The sequence below is a fragment of the Lissotriton vulgaris genome, chromosome 1_2, assembly GCF_964263255.1.
Source record: "Lissotriton vulgaris chromosome 1_2, aLisVul1.2, whole genome shotgun sequence".
NCBI lineage: Eukaryota > Metazoa > Chordata > Amphibia > Caudata > Salamandridae > Lissotriton > Lissotriton vulgaris.
This window is the reverse complement of record NC_141686.1, coordinates 76,874,767-76,898,546: the sequence shown is the minus strand read 5'-3', so window position 1 is coordinate 76,898,546 and position 23,780 is coordinate 76,874,767. Positions and strand designations below refer to the sequence as shown.

General features: G+C 43.9%; 1 protein-coding gene across 2 annotated transcripts in view; it reads right to left on the bottom strand.

Moving 5' to 3' along the window:
• The window catches only part of CCDC77 (coiled-coil domain containing 77), a 293,054-nt gene extending 270,297 nt beyond the window's left edge, over nucleotides 1-22,757 (bottom strand). The window contains exons 1-3 of one of the 2 annotated variants that reach the window (XM_086952833.1): nucleotides 22,612-22,747; nucleotides 20,297-20,710; nucleotides 14,588-14,661 (exon numbers count right to left, since the gene is read on the bottom strand). In XM_086952833.1, the coding sequence (XP_086808959.1) occupies nucleotides 14,588-14,625 (38 nt within the window). In that variant the 5' untranslated portion in view covers nucleotides 14,626-14,661; nucleotides 20,297-20,710; nucleotides 22,612-22,747. Of the gene's footprint in view, nucleotides 1-14,587; nucleotides 14,662-20,296; nucleotides 20,711-22,611 lie in introns of both variants that reach the window. The other variant, XM_086952832.1, reaches the window with a different exon arrangement.
• Nucleotides 22,758-23,780: the final 1,023 nt, after the last annotated feature.

The window sequence follows — 23,780 nt, the reverse complement described above, 5'->3', positions numbered from 1 at the left end:
CTCACTCTATCTATCTATCGCCCTCCCCTATCTATCTATCGCCCTCACTCTATCTATCTATCACCCTCACTCTATCTATCTATCTATCACCCTCACTCTATCTATCTATTGCCCTCACTCTGTCTGTCTGCCTGTCTATCTATTGCCCTCACTCTATCCATCTACTGCCCTCACTCTATCTGTCTATCTGTCGCACTCACTTTATCGCTTTCACTCTATCTAGCTATCTATCTATCGCGCTCACTCTATCGCCCTAACTATCTATCGCCCTCACTCTATCTATCGCCGTCTATCTATCTATCGCCCTCACTCTATCTATCGCCCTCCCTCTATCTATCTACCGCCTCTATCTATCTATCGCCCTCACTATCTATCTATCGCCCTCACTCTATCTATCTATCGCCCTCACTCTATCTATCTATCTATCGCCCTCACTCTATCTATCTATCGCCCTCACTCTATCTATCTATCTATCGCCCTCACTCTATCTATCTATCTATCGCCCTCACTCTATCTATCTATCTATCTATCTATCGCCCTCACTCTATCTATCTATCTATCTATCTATCTATCTATCGCCCTCACTCTATCTATCTATCTATCTATCTATCTATCTATCTATCTATCGCCCTCACTCTATCTATCTATCTATCTATCTATCTATCTATCTATCGCCCTCACTCTATCTATCGGCCTCACTCTATCACCCTCTATCTATCTATCGCCCTCTATCTATCTATCCTCACTCTATCTATCGCCCTCACTCTATCTATCTATCGCCCTCCCTCTATCTATCGCCCTCACTCTATCTATCTATCGCCCTCCCTCTATCTATCTATCGCCCTCACTCTATCTATCTATCGCCCTCACTCTATCTATCTATCGCCCTCCCTCTATCTATCTATCGCCCTCCCTCTATCTATCTATCGCCCTCCCTCTATCTATCTATCGCCCTCCCTCTATCTATCTATCGCCCTCCCTCTATCGCCCTCACTCTATCGCCCTCACTCTATCTATCGCCCTCACTCTATCTATCGCCCTCACTCTATCTATCGCCCTCACTCTATCTATCGCCCTCACTCTATCTATCGCCCTCACTCTATCTATCGCCCTCACTCTATCTATCGCCCTCACTCTATCTATCGCCCTCACTCTATCTATCGCCCTCACTCTATCTATCGCCCTCACTCTATCTATCGCCCTCACTCTATCTATCGCCCTCACTCTATCTATCGCCCTCACTCTATCTATCGCCCTCACTCTATCTATCGCCCTCACTCTATCTATCGCCCTCACTCTATCTATCGCCCTCACTCTATCTATCGCCCTCACTCTATCTATCGCCCTCACTCTATCTATCGCCCTCACTCTATCTATCGCCCTCACTCTATCTATCGCCCTCACTCTATCTAGCCTCACTCTATCTAGCCTCACTCTATCTAGCCTCACTCTATCTAGCCTCACTCTATCTAGCCTCACTCTATCTAGCCTCACTCTATCTAGCCTCACTCTATCTAGCCTCACTCTATCTATCTATCGCCCTCTATCTATCTATCTATCTATCTCCCTCTATCTATCTAGCTATCTATCGCCCTCACTATCTATCGACCTCTATCTATCTATCGCCCTCACTCTATCTATCTATCGCCCTCACTCTATTGCCCTCTGTCTGTCTATCTATCTATCTATCGCCCTCACTCTGTCTATCTATCGCACTCACTCTGTCTATCTATCGCCCTCACTCACTCTATCACCCTCACTCTATCTATCTATCTATCTATCACCCTCACTCTATCTATCTATTGCCCTCACTCTGTCTGTCTGCCTGTCTATCTATTGCCCTCACTCTATCCATCTACTGCCCTCACTCTATCTGTCTATCTATCGCACTCACTTTATCGCTTTCACTCTATCTAGCTATCTATCTATCGCCCTCACTCTATCTATCGCCGTCTATCTATCTATTGCCCTCACTCTATCTATCTATCTATCGCCCTCACTCTATCTATCGCCCTCCCTCTATCTATCTACCGCCTCTATCTATCTATCGCCCTCACTCTTTCTATCACACTCACTCGATCTATCGCATCACCACAGCATCACTCAGGGGCACCACAGCATCACTATTCGCTACCACAGCATCACTGAATGGCACAGCATCACTCGTCGCCACCACAACATCAAACTGTGTAACCATTCAACAACAACTGCTTCAAATATGTTCTCTCAATGTTTCAAGCTTTATTACAAATGTCACCACAAGTTGTTAATATTTCACTTCTGTTCTTGGATTTTCGTCACAATAAAATACACTGAACATAATCTTCACAAAAGTTATTTACTAAAGTTTAAGCTCTTGCCATTATAAATTACAATACCTTTTATTTAAGTATTCATTATTTTAAAAAATTAAAAGCCATTGTTATTTGTAATATCAATACATCTAAGTCACGTAAATACAACACATGTTGCATTACAAATGCTATAGGTGTCACATTTGCGAAAGGTAAAACTATTGGCAATGTAAATGACAAAGCTATTAATTTCGCTATTGTCAAAACTAACACATAAATAAAAATGTGTCATTTACAATACCAATAGCTCAAACTTTCCTAATGCGAGACCTATTGCATTGCAAATGCTTGTTTGTTGTTGAATCAGGTAGACTTAGCATCAGATTCCGAGTGCATCATTCAGTTGTACCACAGAAGAATATCCATGAGGCATTCGGCCACTTACAGAATCCAGTCAAACTGCTGCCTCAGAGTGGCCTGGCTGCCTAAATTGATGTATGGGGTATGCAGGTGGCAGTCAAAGATATTAACGCAAGGGTGCTTGTATAGCTATTCAACAAGGCATTATCATTCTTCAAATCAAATTTATCCATGAGTAATATGCCAGCTATTTTATTTTTTAAAGCTGGCTGTGAATTATTACAATAGCACTATATCCATTAACTGCACAAGCAAACATCTATAATAGTATAATAGTATATCCAGTGAGAACGTCAGTCTTATGAATAGTCTTCCTCTTTTTAGTTACACAATTTACCAATGCCTAATATGGTAAAACGTCTAGGAGTTTTGCCTGTTTTTATGAAGGCCTGTGATTTTGTATCTAGACCTGATTTGTGGTTTAATTTTACTCTTCTCTGTTGGGGTTTCCTTTTACTAACAGTGCAAAACAAACCTACTCTGTGCTTTTTTTATTCCTGCAAAGTAGGATCATGTTTTCTTTCATAACTCAAGCTCTCTAATTTCCACAATCCAGTTTTCAACAGAAATCATTCATCGCAGTCTTGTCCGTAGCAACGACTACAACTCATGATATGAAAAGATGGACACCATTTATTTTTATAGGTTTCACCTGCACAGCGCTGGTGCTGTGCTTAAGAAATATATTGACATTAATATGAACTTAAAAGGGATTTACATCTCGCCTCCTCTTTCATGGCTTCTCATTGGTTCCTGTGTGTGCCCCTTACCTTTTGTTCATTTCTATTGGCTGTAGCATATTTTCCTGCATTTACCAATGCTTGTTGCTCGTCTGCTTCTCTTATCAGTTTCCTGTAGCCGAAATTAAACTCTGCTTCGATGAGACTATATTTTCATGACGTTTTGCCTTTTACTATTGCAGCATATTTATTTATCACCCGGAGAGATTAAGTGATTTGCGTAGAATCACAGGTTGATGCTGTGGCGCCACTGAGACTCAAAACCGGGATCCCCAACTCTCGAGTCAGCAGCTCTGGCCACTGCACCACATCCTCACCACTTCCATGTTATCTGTCAGGGAGCTCTTTCCTTATCCCGGAAGTTGATTGATGGAAACAGTTCTCTATTCACTACAGAGGCGAAACAGATGCATTACCAATGCTTTTTAGGGCTCGCCTTTCCTATTCCGTAGGAATAGGAAAAGAGCCCTAATGCAGCCAACACATACTTCAGGCCAAGCAAGGGCTCTCCAGAGGATTTTGGGAAGTGCACGCCTCGTGCACGAGCTTGCCTGAGCCTTCTGCCTATCAGCCTGCCAGGTCTCCTCCCCTAATTATTCACTTCACTCACTCTGGCTCTTCAAAGGCTCTGCTGCCCGCCTCCCGCCTGCACTTCACGGCCGCTTGCCTTCTGCCCCTTAATCTCCCAGTGACTCCTCCCTCACCTCTCCCACTCCACTGCTCCAGGCCCCCACAATTTGCCTCCCCCCTGCCGCTTGTCTTCTCTCTCATCCCTCCCACCCTCTCCCCGTTCCCTCTCCTTTGACCTTTTCAACATAATTTTTTTTTACAATGAAATCCACCTCTGTAACTGGACAACGAACATACAACCAGTATATATATTCATGTTTCAAGGTCTCTTGCAAATGACTTGTTTTAACTTTAAGCGCGAGGCGCGGGTGCGGCCAGTGCCTGTTTACAGGCTTACAGCTCTCTCCCAAGAACCTCGCTTAACGTTTTCACGGCGGTCGCGTTGCTTTCATGGCAGTACGGTCAATTCTTGTCTATTTTACTTTCTGTTCAATATTTTTTAGGTCTCGCCTTTACCATTCCGCAGGAATGGGAAATGGGGAGAATTCAAGTCGGCAAAATCCTCTTCAAACCACGGGCTTTCAGCCGCGGTTTTCTTTAAGTTCACGTGAATCACGTGATTAAACATGCACGCGCATCGGCAGCATTTCTCCTGCAGGCTCGCAAAAGGCTCTCCTCCCTCCCCACATCAAAGGCATCAATCACCCTCCCACAGGCTTCCCCAGAGCTGCTTCACAGCCAGGCCATCTGTTCCCTGCCAGACCTCTCACACCTCTGTCACAGCATGCCTGTGTACTTCAAAGGCTTATCACTTAACACGGCCGGCCGCAGGCCGTGCAACCAGAGCACTTCAGTTGGTGCGCAGCCCCCCTCCCAGCACTGCCTTGTTAATCTCGGCAGCCGTGACTCCCTAAACACTTTTTATATTTAATTAGCAGCAGCAGCATTTCTCCTGCGCCAGGCCACATCAAAGGCTCTGTGCCACTTTCACCCACATAGCAACTCTTACAGACACGCAACGCCACTCACACCCACGCAAGCCCACTATCATCCACGCAACACCACACTCACCCACGCAACGCCACTCACTCACTCACTCACGCAAAGCCACTCACACCCACGCAGTGCCACTTTCACCCACACAGCACCACTTTCAGACACGCAACACCACTCACACCCACGCAAGCCCACTATCACCCAGGCAATGCCACACTCACCCAAGCAACACAACTCAACCACGCAACGCCACTCACCCACGCAACGCCACTCAACCACGCAACGCCACTCAACCACGCAACGCCACTCAACCACGCAACGCCACTCACCCACGCAACGCCACTCACCCACGCAACGCCACTCACCCACGCAACGCCACTCACACACGCAACGCCACTCACACACGCAACGCCACTCACACACGCAACGCCACTCACACATGCAACGCCACTCACACACACAACACCACTCACACCCACGCAGTGCCACTTTTACCCACACAGCACCACTTTTACCCACACAGTACCACTCACACCCACGCAAGCCCACTCTCACACACGCAACGCCACTCTCACTAATGCAACGCCACTCACACATGCAACGCCACTCACACATGCAACGCCACTCACACACGCAACGCCACTCACACACGCAACGCCACTCACACACGCAACGCCACTCACACCCACGCAGTGCACTTTTACCCACACAGCACCACTTTCAGACACACAACGCCACTCACACCCACGCAAGCCCACTCTCACACACGCAACGCCACTCTCACCCGTGCAATGCCACTCACCCACGCAACGCAACTCACACACGCAACGCCACTCACCCACGCAACGCCACTCACCCACGCAACAACACTCACTCAAAGCCACTCACACACACGCAGTGCCACTTTCACCCACACTGTGCAGTGCACAATAGGTCTCGCAGTAGGAAAGTTGGAGCTATTGGTTTTGTAAATGACAAAGCCCTTTATGTTTTTAAAATGAAAACAAAAATAAAAGGCATTGTTATTTGCAATTGTAATAGCTCCAACTTTCCGAATGCTAGACCTATTGGCAATGCCAGTGCTTGTTTTTTTAAGTTCCTGAACATTGTGTCCCTGGCTCAGCGTGTGATACTGTTTGCCCTTCGGTGCCCGTAGCTGCCACCTCCTCCCATGTTGCCCCCTCCCCTGCCACCTCCTCCCATGTTGCCCCCCCCCCGCCCCCTCAGCTGCCCCTGCATGCCTGTTTGTTTCGCCGGGCCCTCTGTTCCGTTTGTTCTCCATTGCTCTGCATCCGTGAAGCGGGCGCCCTGTTGCTAAAAGAAAGCGGCATGGCTGCCACACTTCTTGTTCCAGCGCGGTGGCCATGCGCCTTTTGTTTTAGAAGTATGGCACCCTTCTGCTGCCTCCCTCACTAGCATTGTATTGAATACAGTCTCCTGTGCAGTGCTTCCATGAATGCCGTTTCTCTGGCAGCATGTGCACTGTCCGCAGCACACACAACCTGAGCTCTGCCTGTGATGCCTACATGCCTCTGCTTCCGGGAGCCCCCGATGGGGGGAGGGGGGGGGGGGGGGGAGGATTGACACCGGACACGGAGCCCTTTCATCCCAGGCGGGCATCTGGAAACTACTGAGCTCTAGTAATGATGGACGTTCGGGTTTCACCAGCTGCTGGTGTGCTGTGGGTTCTGCCTTTGGGGCAAGTAGGTGTTCTTTCACAAACCCTGCTATGGAGAGGACAGGTCAGTGCATCCCCCCTCCCTCCCACCGACAAGCAGTATGAGGCCCACTTTGGGCATGCTTCTGTATTTATATACTGTTTAATTCTGGGAACAGGATGAGACAAGACGGTATTCAGTGTAATATTCATTTCTGTCTGTCCACCTCCACAAGCGGCAGCGGGACAGCAGAAAGACACTAAAAATGAGCACACACTGCTGACAGTGCTACTTGCCAGTGCCGCTTTCCCCACCCAAACCCGGTAAGAAACCGTGAGTGTGCCTCCCCAGTTTACTCTTTGTTGTTTACATTAACTGTATGGGCTGCCCATAGCATATGTGTGTCGGCAATATTGGAATATTAATAAACATACCCAGAAGCTGAGGCAGCAGCACTAAACTGATCAGTGGTGTATGTCCCCTTATTGACGGGAATCACAGACCCATAATTCCCATTCACCATCTCTGTATACTGCGAACCCATATTTATCATTTTTTGTTGCAGATTTATATAGCACCTTACCCGAGCACCGAACAGCATTTCACATTTTTAAGGCCGAGAGATTAAGTGATTTGCCTAGAATCACAGGATGCCTCATATTTCATACCCATAAATCTCACCACTCTGTTCCTCCACTGCAGCGGGAGTTCCAAATCAAAACCAGGTATTTACCTGTCGGAGGCACATAACAGCACTTGCATGGCCTGTACACACAAGCTTTCTGCCAACACTACATACACACTCGATGTGTGATGCAAGATACATCTTGGCTGTCCAGAGCTATCTTTCTTTCTCATTTTCATTTTCCATGGAATCTACACACTAATTCAGACAAGGTGAGAGTTAGGATAAAGGTTACCTTTATGGCAACTTTCTTACTCTTGGATCGTAAGCTCTATCCAATTATTGGTGCCCTTACATAAACCCTTCAGTCGTTGGTCAGAATATGCATCACTTGGCTCAGTGTTTCAGGAAGGGAAGTGGGTGTGTGTGTATGTGCCGGGATGGGGCATTTAACATGTGCAGAGCTCAGTTTTAACAGCTGGAGAAGCAACTTGAGGTCATGCTTCTAGTTGCCAGGATGTGCAAATTTTTTGTTTGTTGTTTATTCTGTTTAACGGGGTGTTATGCTTACACTCAGGAGCATAAAGAACACGTATTGGCATAGCCAATAGGTCTCGCTTTTGGGACCTTATAAGTATTTTTTGAAAGTTGTGAATGCCTCCTCGCGCCTGCTCATCCACCTCCAACCCCCCGTGCCAGCTCATCCACCACCCCCCCGCCAGCTCATCCACCACCCCCCCGCCAGCTCATCCACCCCCCCACCAGCTCATCCACCCCCCCGCACCAGCTCATCCACCCCACGAGCCTGCATACTATCCTCCTCACCCAAGACATGCGCAGCCCGTCTTTGTCATGACTCCAACTACACCATGCCTGCCCTCATGACTTCTGCCACGCACAGATAGCCCCTCTGTTTCATTGCACCTGCCACACCGCAGCCCCTCTCATGCCTCGTGCCACACCCCACCTCTCATCATGTCTTCCAATACCAAATAGCCCCTCTGTCGTGACTTTTGCCACACTCAGCCAGCTCCTGTGCCACGACTCCTGCCACAGCCAGCCCTTCACTCATGACCGATGACGCACCTGGCCAACTCCTGTGTCATGATTCATGCTACACCCATACAACCACTAGGTCTCACCCAATCACCCGTCTCCAACAAGACTTTCACACACAGCAACTCCCTTTGTCTCCAATATGACTTCTTTCATACCATGCCAGGCCCCTCGTTTCTGGTACGAGACACGTTTGATCGTAGACATTATTATTTATATGCACCATGAGACGTGTTCACTACTTTATAAACACAACAGCAGAGACCGTTCCCGTATCTTGGATAGATACAAACCACGACAGGAAGTTTTTCTCGGGCCCACTCTAGGCTAACTTCATCGCACACCAAAATCTCAAGGATGCACTACACCAACCATCCTTACATGAAGGCCGCCCGGCCACCACTATTTCCCAGTTTTAATTTTAATATCTACTGTTTGAAACAATTTCATTTTCATGACATTCGGAAGCACTTCTGTAAAGAAAGCACTCACGCAGACAGGATGCATTAGGAGTTACAATCTCTCTGACAACATTAGATTTTCAAGTTTCGTTTTGCACTCCCTACCTTTCTTCTCTATCTCGCAGCACTTTTTGTGCGTGTTTTCTGCGCCTTCAGGTTAGATCGCCATAAGTCACTGTACAATCACTTACTGTTAATATAGGGTAAGGACCATATTAGACTTTTTACTCTCCGTTTTGCGTCCGTTCCTTCCGCAGACTACAACACGCTTGGGTAAGTTACGTCCACCCTTACAGCAACACAGTTTTAATTGTTTTTCCCATGGCACTTTTTGTCAACCCACATAGTCTGTAACAGAATGACGGTGACTCTACCATACACAATACTAACTGACTAAGCACTGATTTTCCCCATCTCTGGGGCAATCCAAGTTCACCAAATCATACCTTAAGTATGAATACCCTCAGGAGCAGGGCTTTAAGTGGGATGAAAAAAATAGGGGGACCACTCAAAGGGGCGTGGCCAATGTAATTAAGGGCCTGGCTTAAAACACATCAGTGTACGCTAACAATTGCCTCTGCATACTTTGCTTTTAAACAGAAGAACTTTCTCTAATTTCTCTGAGCCCGATTCACAAAGCCTTTTACTCATTAATTCTGTATTCGGATGCTCAGTGTCGTCTACCTGCAAACACGACACCTCCCTGGTTTAATCTAGTGATCGCATTATTACAACGCTACTTTCGCTAGAGTTTGGGTTACTCATTTCTCCTCTATGTATTCAGTCCCCACATTAAAGGCTAATATTAATGTACATAAACCCGAACTGAACCGTGATAGCTCAGGGTGGATAGCTTTTTTTTATTGAAGGAAAGTTTTTATTTCTAGTTAACATTGACTTGTATTTGTTAAGCAAAGGGAGATAAGTGATTTGCTCTGAATCACAGCATGTTTGGCGTCGTTACAGAGACTCGAACCCAAATCCCCAGGTCCGAGGTCGTGCGCCCTAGCCGTTAGGCCAACACCTCGCCCATCTCCAGTAATATTGTAATTTTGGGTAAACGTACACAAAAAATAACGCCAAACCTACATTCATTTTTCAAAATAAAATGACAGTTCGATGGCCACTTGAAAGGCTTTCACGAGTAAGAGCTTTGCGATTTGTACAGTATTGTTTAATTGGTGTGACCCGATCTCCTGGGCTGCATTAATTTTGGGTGACCTGGCACTTTAGCACGTACTTCAGGAGGGCCGCTTTATTTTATTTATTAGTTTCATTTGCAATAGTGTTCCCTTATAGTGCCATACATTCGCTTTGCTTATGTGTGATATTTTCTGTTTGCTAACATGAGGTTTTAATGCCCTCTCTGCAGGCCATTGACATTATGAGGCAATGGAGGCCCAAATTATGCGATGTGATTTGCTAAATTATGTGTCAAGTAGGCATCATCTTGTGTGCACTTTCTGTGGTAGAATTAGTATTCACTTTTGACATTTGAGGCACCTTCTGTCCTGTCATTGGGGTCAAATTATGTGACGCCCATTACAGAACACCTACCTCCGGCATTTTTGTCGATCACATCCAGGGTATAGAGACGTACCTTTCGTGCAAATAAGGCGGGATACCACTCTCACTTGCTAACTAATTCCATTTTGGCTTGAACGCAACTCATGCCCTTATCTGAACAACTGGCCCAACTTCCAGCAATGACCTCAATTGACCAGGTATGTGTGTGTACATTTCTTCCAGTTCATGTATGCCTCCAGTGCTCAATCAACATGTATTCCTTTTTTACTCTCAAATGTTAGTGTGTAGACTTATATAACTTGATTGTGTTAACTGCACATAGGCTTTATCTTTATCACAATTTTTAGAACAGCTGTCTGAGATAGTTTTATCTCACTAGTGGCCATAACTAAACTTTGCTATCAGCATATGGCAGAGAAACAAGCAAACATTCGTTGGTCCTACGCATCAATCGTATGCTTCTGGAGAAACCAAGGCATAGGTATGTTTGACTCAGGATGGGTTTGCCAGTGGTGAATCATCCCACTCACATTAGAGCAGGATTCTGATCTCTGCCTACTTATGTTTGACTCAGGGTGGGTTTGCCAGTGGTGAATCATCCCACTCACATTAGAGCAGGATTCTGATCTCTGCCTGCTTGGATCAAAAAGATTGCCCATAGCACTATACCTGAGGTGGTACCAAACAACGGAGGGTCTTGCATAGGAGCAACCCCATGCATTGGACAGCACTACAAAGAGTGGTCATGACCAATAGTACATATCTGTCCCCCAAGCTGTGATCACTTGCACAACTGCTTTCCATACTATGGGAAAATAGATAGCATAATACTTCATTGTTCTTGAAGCAATACATTTGACACACATGCCAATAGAAGAGACAGGCATTTTTGCTCCTGACAATGAAGTGCTTAGCTAAGCAAGTGATGCATAGGCAAATGCACTACATTAGAAAGTAGGGTAGAGTCAAAATCTCTTAAATTAGTGCTAAAGAGGTAGTGTCCTTTTTCATTGGCCTGATCTATTGCCTCGGTTTCTAGAGTAGAATATGGTTAAAAATGGCAACTTTCTAATTGCAATTTATTCTCCCACCCCTGGCCCTTCCCTCTATCCTATCTATCTCTCTATCTATCTATCGCCCTCACTCTACCTATCTATCGCCCTCACTCTACCTATCTATCGCCCTCATTCTACCTATCTACCGCCCTCACTCTATCGCCCTCACTCTATCTATCTATCGCCCTCACTCTATCTATCTATCGCCCTCACTCTATCTATCTATCGCCCTCACTCTATCTATCTATCGCCCTCACTCTATCTATCTATCGCCCTCACTCTATCTATCGCCCTCACTCTATCTATCGCCCTCACTCTATCTATCGCCCTCACTCTATCTATCGCCCTCACTCTATCTATCGCCCTCACTCTATCTATCGCCCTCACTCTATCTATCGCCCTCACTCTATCTATCGCCCTCACTCTATCTATCGCCCTCACTCTATCTATCGCCCTCACTCTATCTATCGCCCTCACTCTATCTATCGCCCTCACTCTATCTATCGCCCTCACTCTATCCATCGCCCTCACTCTAGCTATCTATCGCATCACCACAGCATCACTCAGCACTACAACAGCATCACTCAGGGGCACCACAACATCACTATGCGCTACCACAGCATTACTGAACGCCACAGCATCACTCGTCGCCACCACAGCATCACTGAACGCCACCACAGCATCAATCTGTGCAACCATTCAACAACAACTGGTTCAAATATGTTCTCTCAACACTCGCCTGCGACTGATACAATTTAAATACCTACATCGCACCTACCTCACCCGAGAGCGCTTATGGAGGGCGGGCCTGATTGGCTCCATCGACTGTCTCCGGTGCGGATCAGAAGAGGGTACACTTCTACACACTGTCTGGGGGTGCTCGGTGCTACATAGATTCTGGTACTGGGTTTTCACATGCTTATCTGAAGTGCTGGCTTGGGAGCTCCCCTGCGCTCCGAAATTAGCTTTGTTGCATGTAATGGAGGGGATTGGGGACAATAGGTACAAGCGCCACCTGTTATTGCTAGGCCTCACATTGGCCAAACAAGACATTGCCAAAGCTTGGAAGGCACCTCAAGCTCCACCATTGACCACCTGGAGGAATGGCATAGACTTTTGCATGGGTCTTGAGCAACCTATATTCATGGCCAGTGGGTGCCCCCACAATTTTTTTTTTTAGATCTGGAAGAGGTGGGCCGACTACCGTGGGCTGGACTTGGACCCTCCACATGAGAGGGCCGCCCTCCTGACAATTTGACAGATGGATCATTGGCAATGACTGCGGAGTGTTTCGATGGACTTGGCATGTCTTTTTCAGATATTCTATTGTAAATCAGTGGCGGCAGTAGCGCAAACAGGGGAGGGGTTGGGGGGGTTGGCGTTTGTTTTTTCTGTAAAAGTCTAAGATGATTTTGTCGTTCCATTAATGTTTGCAGCAGACTCCGGATTCCGGAGCTATGCAATATATGAGCGTTTTGACAAATAAAATGTGTTTAAAAAAACAAATATGTTCTCTCAATGTTTCAAGTTTTATTACAAATGTCACAAAAATATGTTCATATTTCACTTCTGTTCTTGGATTTTTGTCACAATAAAATACACTGAACATAATCTTCACAAAAGTTATTTACAAAAGTTTAAGCTATTGCCATTATAAATTACAATAACTTTTATTTAAGTATTAATTATTAAAAAAATTAAAAGCCATTGTTATTTGTAATATCAATACATCTAAGTCACGTAAATACAACACATATTGCATTACAAATGCTATAGGTGTCACATTTGCGAAAGTTAAAACTATTGGCATTGTAAATGACAAAGCTATTAATTTCGCTATTTTCAAAACCAACACATAAATAAAAAAAATTGTCATTTACAATACCAATAGCTCAAACTTTCCTAATGCGAGACCTATTGCATTGCAAATGCTTGTTTCTTTTCCAGTGTAATCCTTTCCTATGTTCTCGGAGTTTTAAGTCCTATAGTTGGTATTGGATGCCTCAGCACACATGCAAGACAGATTAGCCACCTGAGCACGGGCAAACAGAGTAAAGTGCAGTACTACGCTTTCACCTTGGAAGTTCATGTTCATGGTAGGTGTATGAAATCACTGCCCATGTGCTGTCAGTGTCCAAAGAAGGCATTTAAGTTGAATCTTCGGACCTAGTCCTTTGGCAATCATGCAGACTACCTCCATGACAGCGAAGAAAAGTATAAAATGTCTATCAAAGGTACATCTTCTCAAGGAATCACAGAGATACAAACACAGAAACGTTTGCCCTGAACATCTGTTAGTAGGCCTATTACTAGCAGTGAGAGAACCTTTTTAGAACGTTTTAGAAGCTTTCTGAAAGGTCACAAAGCTGTAAAAGTAAAAAAAAGTGCTGAATTAAGTTTGTAACCCTCTCCCCTCCCCCAAGAACAAATACTAAGCACATTCTACTCATAGCAGGGGAAAGATGTTGCAAAAACGTGCAGAGGAATCGTGTGAAATGCATAAACTTCTGAACTACACTAACTTCCCACCACTTCGGTTGCACAAATTAAATGTCATGCAGCCCTGCGAATTACCCAGATGCTTGCTGGAGGTTCTTAGTTAATTTTCTGTCCTATAATAAATGGTCTGCATAGCTGGGCAAAGTTTCACCAGCGGTTGTATGTACTTTTTCTAAAGACTGACTGCTTGTAACTGAGACAAAGTCCTCTTGTTTTTGCTTATGATCCATCGTAGCTCCCTTCACTAGTATACAGTCAAGACGTACATGCTTTCCTTTTTCTTTTTGGTAAAATATCTCTATGAACAAAGGTCTGAGAAATGGCCTAAACCATAGCTGCGGACATTTGAAGATACCATGAAACTCTGAATCTCGAGTTGAATACTAACAAAGTTTGCAATCGTTTGACTCGTTTTATTGCATTCTGTGGCATTTCGTTTAAAAATTACTACTCCTCCTCCTGTGTTCTAGAGGTTTTCAATAACGCCAATATTTAGCCTTGCATGACCTCAGTCCACTGCCAACACCTCCAAGTAGTATATTCTGCCTAACATCTCAAAAACTAACAGGAATATAAGCTTGCTGCAGTGTCCTAACAAAATCATCAACAGATGTTCCAAGCACAGACACTTCCCATGTTGCATTATTGTAGCATCCATGATGGGAAAAATGAGTTGTTTTAATTACCTTCTTGGAATGGAAGTATTAAATGGCGGGGAATCCATGGTTTAGTCGGATCAGATAAAGTGCTCTCCTGGTGCCTGTAAAAGGGAAACAAATGTCATCGGATATATGGTGGCAAATACTAAAATGATAACATTAACTTTTCCCATAATGACTATACGCAATCATGACACCATGACTAGTAATTAACATACTACCGAGGACATCTAAGGTACGTACCTTCAGTACATCATTTAAATGATGTTGGAATGCTCCACTGACTAACACAATCAAAAAGTACTGTTTTTTTTAAAACCATTTTAAATGATGCCAGGTAATCATAGGTGGACTAGCCAGGTTGAACTCTGTCCAGTTTGTATAGATTAATATAATGTTGAGCTGTCTCACACCACACCAATACTTTTCCCATCTGTAGAGGACAAACGTCCACCAAGGACTACTTCAATAATCACAATTAAGCAACTTCATCTGTGTTAAACCATAGTCATATAAAAATGTTTCACAATAATCTCTTCTGTACTGCTAATACAACCACAAGCTTGACAAGGATTTGGGTCTAAACTGTTCACCTTTTCTTCCGTTAACATAATCTATTAAATTTACCCAGCTGTTAAAGTACATATTCTATGTCAGGACCAGAGGCTCAGATTATTAATTTCTTTCCCATTTATTTTAGCTCAGCAGCCAACACAACAGTAACTCATAAGACGACATCTCCTATGAGTATTTTCAGCTTGAACATCAATATCCAGCATGAGCATTGCTCTCCCTTGTATATAGAAATCCTCAACGAAAGGCACTTCCACCTTCTTCGCTGCACAGCAGCCAGATATGTCCCCTTCCTTTCTGATTGACTATATATAAGTGTTTAATATAAGGCGTTTTACCAATGTAGACTGATCTAGAAGCTTTGTTGCATGTGCAATTTTTGCACATACCTCGCTTGTGGTGCTCCAACCCGGAGTCACTGGTTTAGAGAGGGGCCACACTTTTCTTCACACATGGCCTCCTCACACGTACCACCGCCGCTCCGCCACACAGGAGGCACATTGGTCTTTGTCGGTTAGTGTACAGACAGGATGCTTGCTGTTCCTCCCAAAGGGCACAAAAATTCCCATTCCTGCGTAGTCGCAATGGTGGAGTAAGTCACCCATTCTCGCTCAGACTAAACAACGCCACTAGAGGAGCTCCATGCGTCTCGCTAGTCTTCCCTGCCGGTGCAGGAAGGAAGCTTCTGCCTGATTACAGAACTGAGTACCCGGCAGCAGACTTTTTTCCCAGAGCACTCAAACTCCAGATTAGCGGTTTAGAGACCGCAGGGTTTCCCCTTTTGTTTCTGCTGTGTGTGTGATATACATGGAATTAACCTCCTTTATCAAACATGGAAAGCCTAATAGCCCAGGCAGGCCCTTACATCAGCCAGTATAATTCAAAAGCCTATCAATACAATGGCAGATTCTCAGGCAGACACTAAGGAGATGATGGAGAAGGAGCACTCCTTCCTATTAATGAGGATGTCACAGATGCACCTTTACAACAAGCCATCTACTCAGTCTTAGAATCCCTGAGTAGACAGATCAGGTGACTGTTAACAGCAGCACCCATGGGGGCTCTGAGATGCCCACCGGGGCTCAAGCAGATGTTAAAGCCTTATTTAAGGAACAACCTTCTTCTCCACCTTCAGACACTTTTGAAAGAGCCTTCTTAAACGACTGGCTGACGCCCAAGGTAGTTAGGAGGACGAACATCTTGGACTACACCTGAGGAGGGTACATACTTCTCTCTGGGAGATGATCCAGATGCTAGGACGATTCTGATAATCACGATTCTGGGGATGAACTAGTCCCCAGTAACCGTGGAGGCAGCCCCAGATATCCCAGGATGGAGGAAAATAGTCATGCCAACTCACCTGGGCTGGCGGGAGCATCAGATATATTTAGCCCAAACAACAAATTTGACCCCCGTTCCACTGATTGGGACCTAGCGGCACAGGTGGGTTCAATACGGAGCCACATCAGATGATCAATGGACAAGGAGGACCGGAGAAGGCTAGAGGCAGAATGTCCATGATCACCCCAGCCGGAAAGGTGACATGCACCCTGACATTGACCCTAAAATGGCCACTTCTTTTGGCAAAGAAGGCAATAGCACCTTTTTCTATCCATTGAAGGGGTTTTCAAAGCAGTTTATTCCTGGTGGAGAAAAAAGACAAAGGTCATCATCCAATAATCAACCTACAAGATTTCAACAAATGGGTGGTATATCAACATTTCAAATTGTAAGGAATGAAACTTCCCAGAGATCTACTCTGTCGAAACAACTAGTTGGTGCGCCTTGATCTGAGGGATGCCTATCTCAGGATCCCAATATTTCTTCCTCATTTGTGTTTTTTACACAGTTCAAGTGGAAAAGTCAAATATAAAAGTTCACATGCCATTCTTTTGGCCAATTTTCTGCTCAGTGGTGCTACACCACACACAGCACTACGGCCGGCCACAGTATGGCTTTGAGTGAGAGTGATCAGACTCATTGTGTATCTCAACAACATTGTCCTGATGCATAAGGACCCAACTCGGCTGCAGGAACACTTCAACTTGCAACCTCCCTACTAAGGGATTTGGATGCCTCAAAAACGATAAAAAATCCAAAGTCATTCACACTCAAAAGATAATCATTTTGGATAACCAGCTGCTAGCATCATCAAGAGAGTGTAAGATCAAGAGATAGAAGTCAATATGGAACAGGTGACCATACTGGTATGCGCAAAGGGATTTGAATCTGTGGGGTCAGATATAGTATGCATATTCAACTTCTTATCGGAATTAACTGAGGCAGGTTTGGCCTACAGGATAATTAACGCATGCCGGTCGCCAGGACCTAAAAATTACACTCTTTGGGATGTAAATGTATTCCTTAAACTATTAGGCTCATGTGAGATAGTGACTTGATAGCTTAGAAAGAACATGTAAGTTGTCAATATTACTATGAATCATGTAAGCGATGTACATAAGAGCCCTGAATGTTGCAGCCCGAATGTTTGACCTGGAAGGCATGTCATTTGATATTTCCAGAAGAACTAAATCTAATACAAGAATAGTCAGTGCCAGGCTTTTCCCTAACACCCTAATCTGTGTATGGTAAGGCACCTCAGTGTGTATAAATCCATGATGGAAGATTTACGACCTCCAGGCACGACTCAGCTTCTTATCACTGTAAAGAAGCCTTTTAAGGCAGTTTCCTCCTCTGACCATTGCATGATGGGTAAAGTGGGTCAGGCCGGAATGTGTATTGAAACGTCAGTGTTTGGTGCACTGGCTTCAAAGGCCTTTACGCTACGAGGTTGCCTAAAAGATGTTCTGAATGAATGCTGACAGGTCCTCGAATTCTACTTAAAGACATTTTAATTTGCACCGGGGGTAGGTGCTGCCTTACTAATGGCCAGCCAGCTTGGAACCTGCATAATCTGAGCCTCAGGTCCCGACATAGAATGTAAAATTTCCTAGCCAACATGAAGGAAAGTTTCATTTCTATTAAGAAGGGGAAGGATACCCCTCCCATTGACCTTTTCAATATAACCCCCCAAGATACACTGATGGACTACTACTAACGGGATAAGTATCGTCAACATGATTACACGGTTTAACTTTAAAGTGTTAAAATGGATTTGATCACTGGTTTGAAACATTCCTTGCGTTTTGTAGAGGTCACATTTGAGAAAGGTGTAGGATTTATAGCTTTGCTTTTTCTCGCTTGGAATGAAAGAGAAATTAAGAATTTTGACCAGCGGATGGCAGCATAGCAGTCTGCACAAGGAAAGAGGAAGTGCATTTCCTTGAAAATGACTATATACGAGGGAGAGCAATGCTACTGTTGTACATCGGCGTTCAAGTTGAAGACTCACAGAAGATGTCATCTTTTGGGTTGTTGGCTACAGTTGTGTTAGCTGTTGAGATAAATAAATGCAAGAGAAATGCAGAATTATCGCTTCAGCGTCCTAAAAAGAAATGAAACTTTCTTTCACCTTAGCTAGGAAATGTTACATTCTACCCATTTCTCATTGAAAAAAACATTTTCCCCATCATCAGCGAGGACATCTCATTCCCCCCAATTATATGTCTGATTGTGGGCATTCTTGTGCGCTCAAGCCTGCAACCAAAAGGCAGTAATCAGTTTGGATTTTCTGGACCTTGTGTTGCTATATTCATCACACTCATTAGGCTTGTCAAAAGATAATGAAAAACAGTATGTAGAAGTTCCCTAAGCTTAATTCAGGTGAAATACTTGATCAAGGAAAGACTCTCCTCCAAGAGCAGTACTGTGCCTATTTCTTCAGATCATAGCCATCACTCATTTAGGGAGTTCAGGAAGGCCACCTCAAGAGATTTAGGTGTCATGAACTACTTGGATTTGTAATAATGGTATACCGATTCCCGTACCTGCAGGTATAAAGTGGTAACCTATCCCACGCAAATGTTCGACTCCTTGGTGCATCTCAGATTTTTACTTGAGTCTACCCTAGCTGGAGGTTTGCACAGGCAGAATCCAGTTTTTGGAGTTCTCCATATTCACAAATAGTGAATTTATTTCTGCGAGGTGCGTTATCCCTGCAGTTTTGATCAAGTTGTGGTTTAATTAATGCTTCAATTGCCAAAACCAGAACCTAATGGATTCTTTCTTGTCTGTTATCTCAAAGATGTATTTACGTTTTTTAGAAGTCCATTCCCGCAAAAGCACTGTACAAGAAGGCTTGAGGTGTCTACTCTAGGAGGAATTGATGGTTTTCCGGTAAGATAAGAGTCAGTGAACAGAGAAACAATATTAGTAGGCCAATTTGTATTTTATACCAAATTCACATTGTCATTTTTAGGTTTAGTACATTTGATTGGGTCCTGCTCTTCCAATGAAACACCGCTATATAGACAGTTATCAAGTTTCCACATAGCACTCCTCCACTTAGCTGGACTCTAGATAATACCATAAGAGATGTGAGGCAGACAACCATTACTGCGGTCTGGATTTAAGAAGTAAATAAAGTTACTATTTTGAGTTAAAAGACTTACATCTGCTTTTATTACATTTTAGGAAGCCACAAAAATATACTTTACTTTTCATTTCAGAGTTGCTAGAAAAAGATAGCATCAGTACTCTCTCCCTCCTGCTAGCAATACTAGAGTTTCATGTGGCAAAACTTAAAGTTACTGTAACACACGCTGAAACCGGAATCCCCCACCAGTCACAAGCAGCCCGTTGATGAACTCATCACCACAGCATTTAGGGAGGGGGGGTATTACATTTAAATTCAGTGGAAGAGACTGTGCTTATACAATGCTTAAAAACGTTGCTAGAAAAACAGACATTTGAGGTAAGTAGATTTTAGAGTGTTGGTGGTGTTATAGGGTGCTCTAGATAAGATCTGCTCCCACTTAAACCTGGGAACTACCCAGAGTTCTCTGATTCGTTTTTGCATATATCTCTAGAATTAGTTCTTCAGCAACAATTATCAGGCCAATGTTTCTCCTATTTCTGTGCTGTCCAAGTTTTTGATTCTGAAAATCTGGTCACCCTATGTCTAAGGCACATGTGGCACCAATGGAGCATTGGAAGAGATAAAGAGTAAAAGTCAGGTAACTTGTCAATTTAATTAAACAGATTTAGATAAAATATTCAGGGCAGACATATTGTCAATGTGCATTATGTTTGTCAAACACGTACCCAATCACTATGGCCTGAGATACGCAGGACATGTTTTGACGCCAAGCCAGTGCTTTAAAATGGTAGGTACTGCCTGGTACAGGTGGGTGAGTCATTGAAAGTTAGAGTACAGCTCAAGCCTGGCTCTGCTCAAGATCCTACTGGAACCTCGAGCCAATAACAATCCAAGCTTTCATGTGGCTTCTGTCTGCCTCCCTCCATCCCTCTATTCAAGAAGTAGGCTTTAAGGTCACTGTTGCAGACTTTGGATCTGAGGAACAAGTTTCAACATTGGCTCAAAATAGTGCGATTCTGGACAAATCTCTTTATCTCCCCATGCCTCCAAGTAATGAATGTGACCTTTTGTAGTATAATTGGTGCCCTTGTAAAGTACTCCAATTGGGCCTTCGGGTCGAGTTCACGCTATATAAAAAACTGAAAAATAAAATGAACAGAGGTCAAAACAATTCTGTAACAAAAGGAAATACAAATAGAAATCCATTTCCTGGCTGATTTATATAAAGTAGCATGAGAAAGCCTGTATAAATCGCTGTTTCACTACTTAAATTGTGAGATCTTAAGGAAATATTTTATTTCACGAAAACTTTTCTTCACTATCGTGTATGAAAGCATTATCAAATATATGAGCTCGGAATACCAGAAGCACAAAAACATAGTGCGCTTGATTTAATCTTTGATAATATTGCCTATAATAATCTGGACCACATTTTGGGATCACCTGACAATTGTCTTGCTTTTTAGTGCACTAATGGGTAATGTTTAAAAACTAATAATTTTAATAAGTATTTCTCAGTGTTGTGCTACGTGAGATATTATTGTCAAAGCTTCATGTTAAAGAAATGAAGTTATTTTTAGTTTTGAAACGACTTTATAACACGTTATGTGATGTTTGTAGTGTGATTTACATAGCAAACATTTTCAGGGCTCGACTTGTGAACGGGGTCTAAGATCCGAGCAAGACCCTGGGTTCGGCTCTTCATTGACTCTTTATGTTGTTTGGTTCACCCACTTCTAAGGGAGTAAGGTGTGCAGCTAGATTCGAACTTCGAGGGGGTATGGGCTAACAATCCCAGCCAGGGCTGACCCTACATGGTGCAACAGTAATTTTTTGGCGCCCCCTCCCCAATGAATTCCCTTACTCATCTCCTTATAGCACCTTTCTGACAAACATTTTTTTTTATAGAGGTACTCCTAGTTTACTCACACTCAGTTCTGCGATCTCTATGGTACACGTTCTTTGTAGCAGGTACATTAACCCTCTCCGCTGTGTGGGTGGCAGGAGTGCCCATGCGAGTGCACAGTGAGCCATGCGACAAAGTGAGTGTAGGGTAAGAGGAGTGACAGCAGGGTGAGTGAGGTGACCATATGAATTTGGGTGCGGATGCAAGTGCGGAGTGTGACGAATGAATGCATGGTTAGTGATGGGCTTGTTTGAGTGAGATTGCAGATTTAACAGTGAGGGGGACAGGTGATTGAAGTGTCACATGAGTGCAGGGTGAGTAGTGTGCTCGTTTGACTGCAGGATGAGGTACAGGATGAACAGCGCAAGTGCATTGCGAGTGTAGAGTGAGCGGGTGAATGGTGTAAGTGCAGGGTGCGCGTGAAAGTGAAGGGCGAGAATGAGGAGTGAGTTGTCTGAATGCAGGATGCATTCCCAGACACCTGTAGTAACTCAGCTCCTTATTGACAGCGCAGTAGGGTTTCAGAAAGAAGTTAAACTATTGCTATTATGGCATTAATCAGGGATCGAGGGTGGAGAAAATAAATGATGTGCTGATCCTGCAACAAACTTCCAGTCTTATGAATACATACTTTTTTATTTCTAATACTATTTAGTGTCAAAAGGAGGCCTTTGCAGGCTCTTTAAACAACACATGGCTGCCATTTACTTTATATTCCTTTTCATGAAATGCATTCGCACACTAGGACAGTAAATGTAAAATACAAATGCAAAGAATAGGCAGAGTAGGGGCCCAGGGGGTAAAAAAAAAATAAGCCGCCATAATCAGTTTACAAAGGTATGTAAAAATGCAAATGGGGTCACAAGAAGGGGGGGGGGGTCCTTTTAGCCCTATGGACTTTGCGCGCCTGAAGGGAGTACCAACACTTCTCAGCACTCCGGCAAGACATTTAATGGAAGAGTACCGGTACTTCACAGAAGAAAACCGAAATTCTAAATAGTACTTGTATTTCTTTATATCCCTTCAAAACACTGCACTAAGCAGTAATATACACGTAATGTGTTCGTTGTAAAGGAAAATACGGCAGCAAGTATGGGTATAACGTAGTGATTTGGAAAGCGATCCGGTACCCACCTCAACCGCAGAACGACTTCCTCGCTATAAGCAGGGCTGTTTCTGCCCCAGAGGTAGTTCGTCTGCCCCACCATACATGAACATTTCTTCTCTATCAGCGGGACTAGACTCTTCGGTAAACTGCGGCACTTCACTTTCCAACTGACAAACCGAAATTCCCGCATCAACCCCGCCTGCTTCAGGTACTAGCCAATCGCAGAGAAGTGCCAGTGAAAATGTACCCATCGCTTCCGCTTTTGGAAGCTTAGCGCAGGGTTTCCATGGTGCGCAGGGTTTGTGTTTATAACCACTGCTATTAAACTATCAATCAGAACCAAAAAGGGAGGCTATTTTTACATATTACTACGTATTTCGACACACATAAATAGCACTGTTGGGTGAACTGGCATATTTTCATCCTATTAATATAAAATTAAGAATCATTGGATTATCAAAGTTATTACGATAGGTTTTTAATATAGGTTACTGTTGTATTGAATAAATGTACTCCTCTTATAAAAAAAAGCATAGCGTTCTGTTTCAGCATGAATAATTACAATGATCCAGCATTTGCAAATTCGGGCTAAACAGATCCTTCACCATTATTTCACGCAGTACCCCATGTCGAACAAGAACAGTAGCCAGCTCCATTTAAAGATGGCCGCCGCGCTATTCTACTTAACGTATTGAGTTGCTGTATTACACTAAGTGTTATGTTTCAGTGCACACGGTGTATTTCGGTTTTACAATAGATATGAAATAAATAAGCACTGGTAAAGCCAGTAGACCTAGTTTTTTTTACAGTTCTAGCGTTACCCAAAACCTATTGTTTTTCTCAAAAATAAATTAGGTCTGGCGTCAGCCAATACAGTTTGCCCCCCCCCCTCCCGCCAAATGTTAAATTACAAATTTATATATATATATATATGTACACACACAGCCCGCACCCCACAGCCAGCCCTCTCCATCAATTGGTCTGTTATAGCGTTATTCACATTTGGTTCCACCTGTCACAGGATGCAGCATGGCACAATATGCCAACCCACTTCAGATAATGGCTTCAGTCTGTGTCAGTGATGCCCTGATTACTTACCGGTAATCCTAATTTCTCTAAATCCTACTCCTTACACCGTAGATCAGAGGTCTTCAAACTTTTTTAGGTTGAGCCCCCCCATCTGAATTTATTTAGA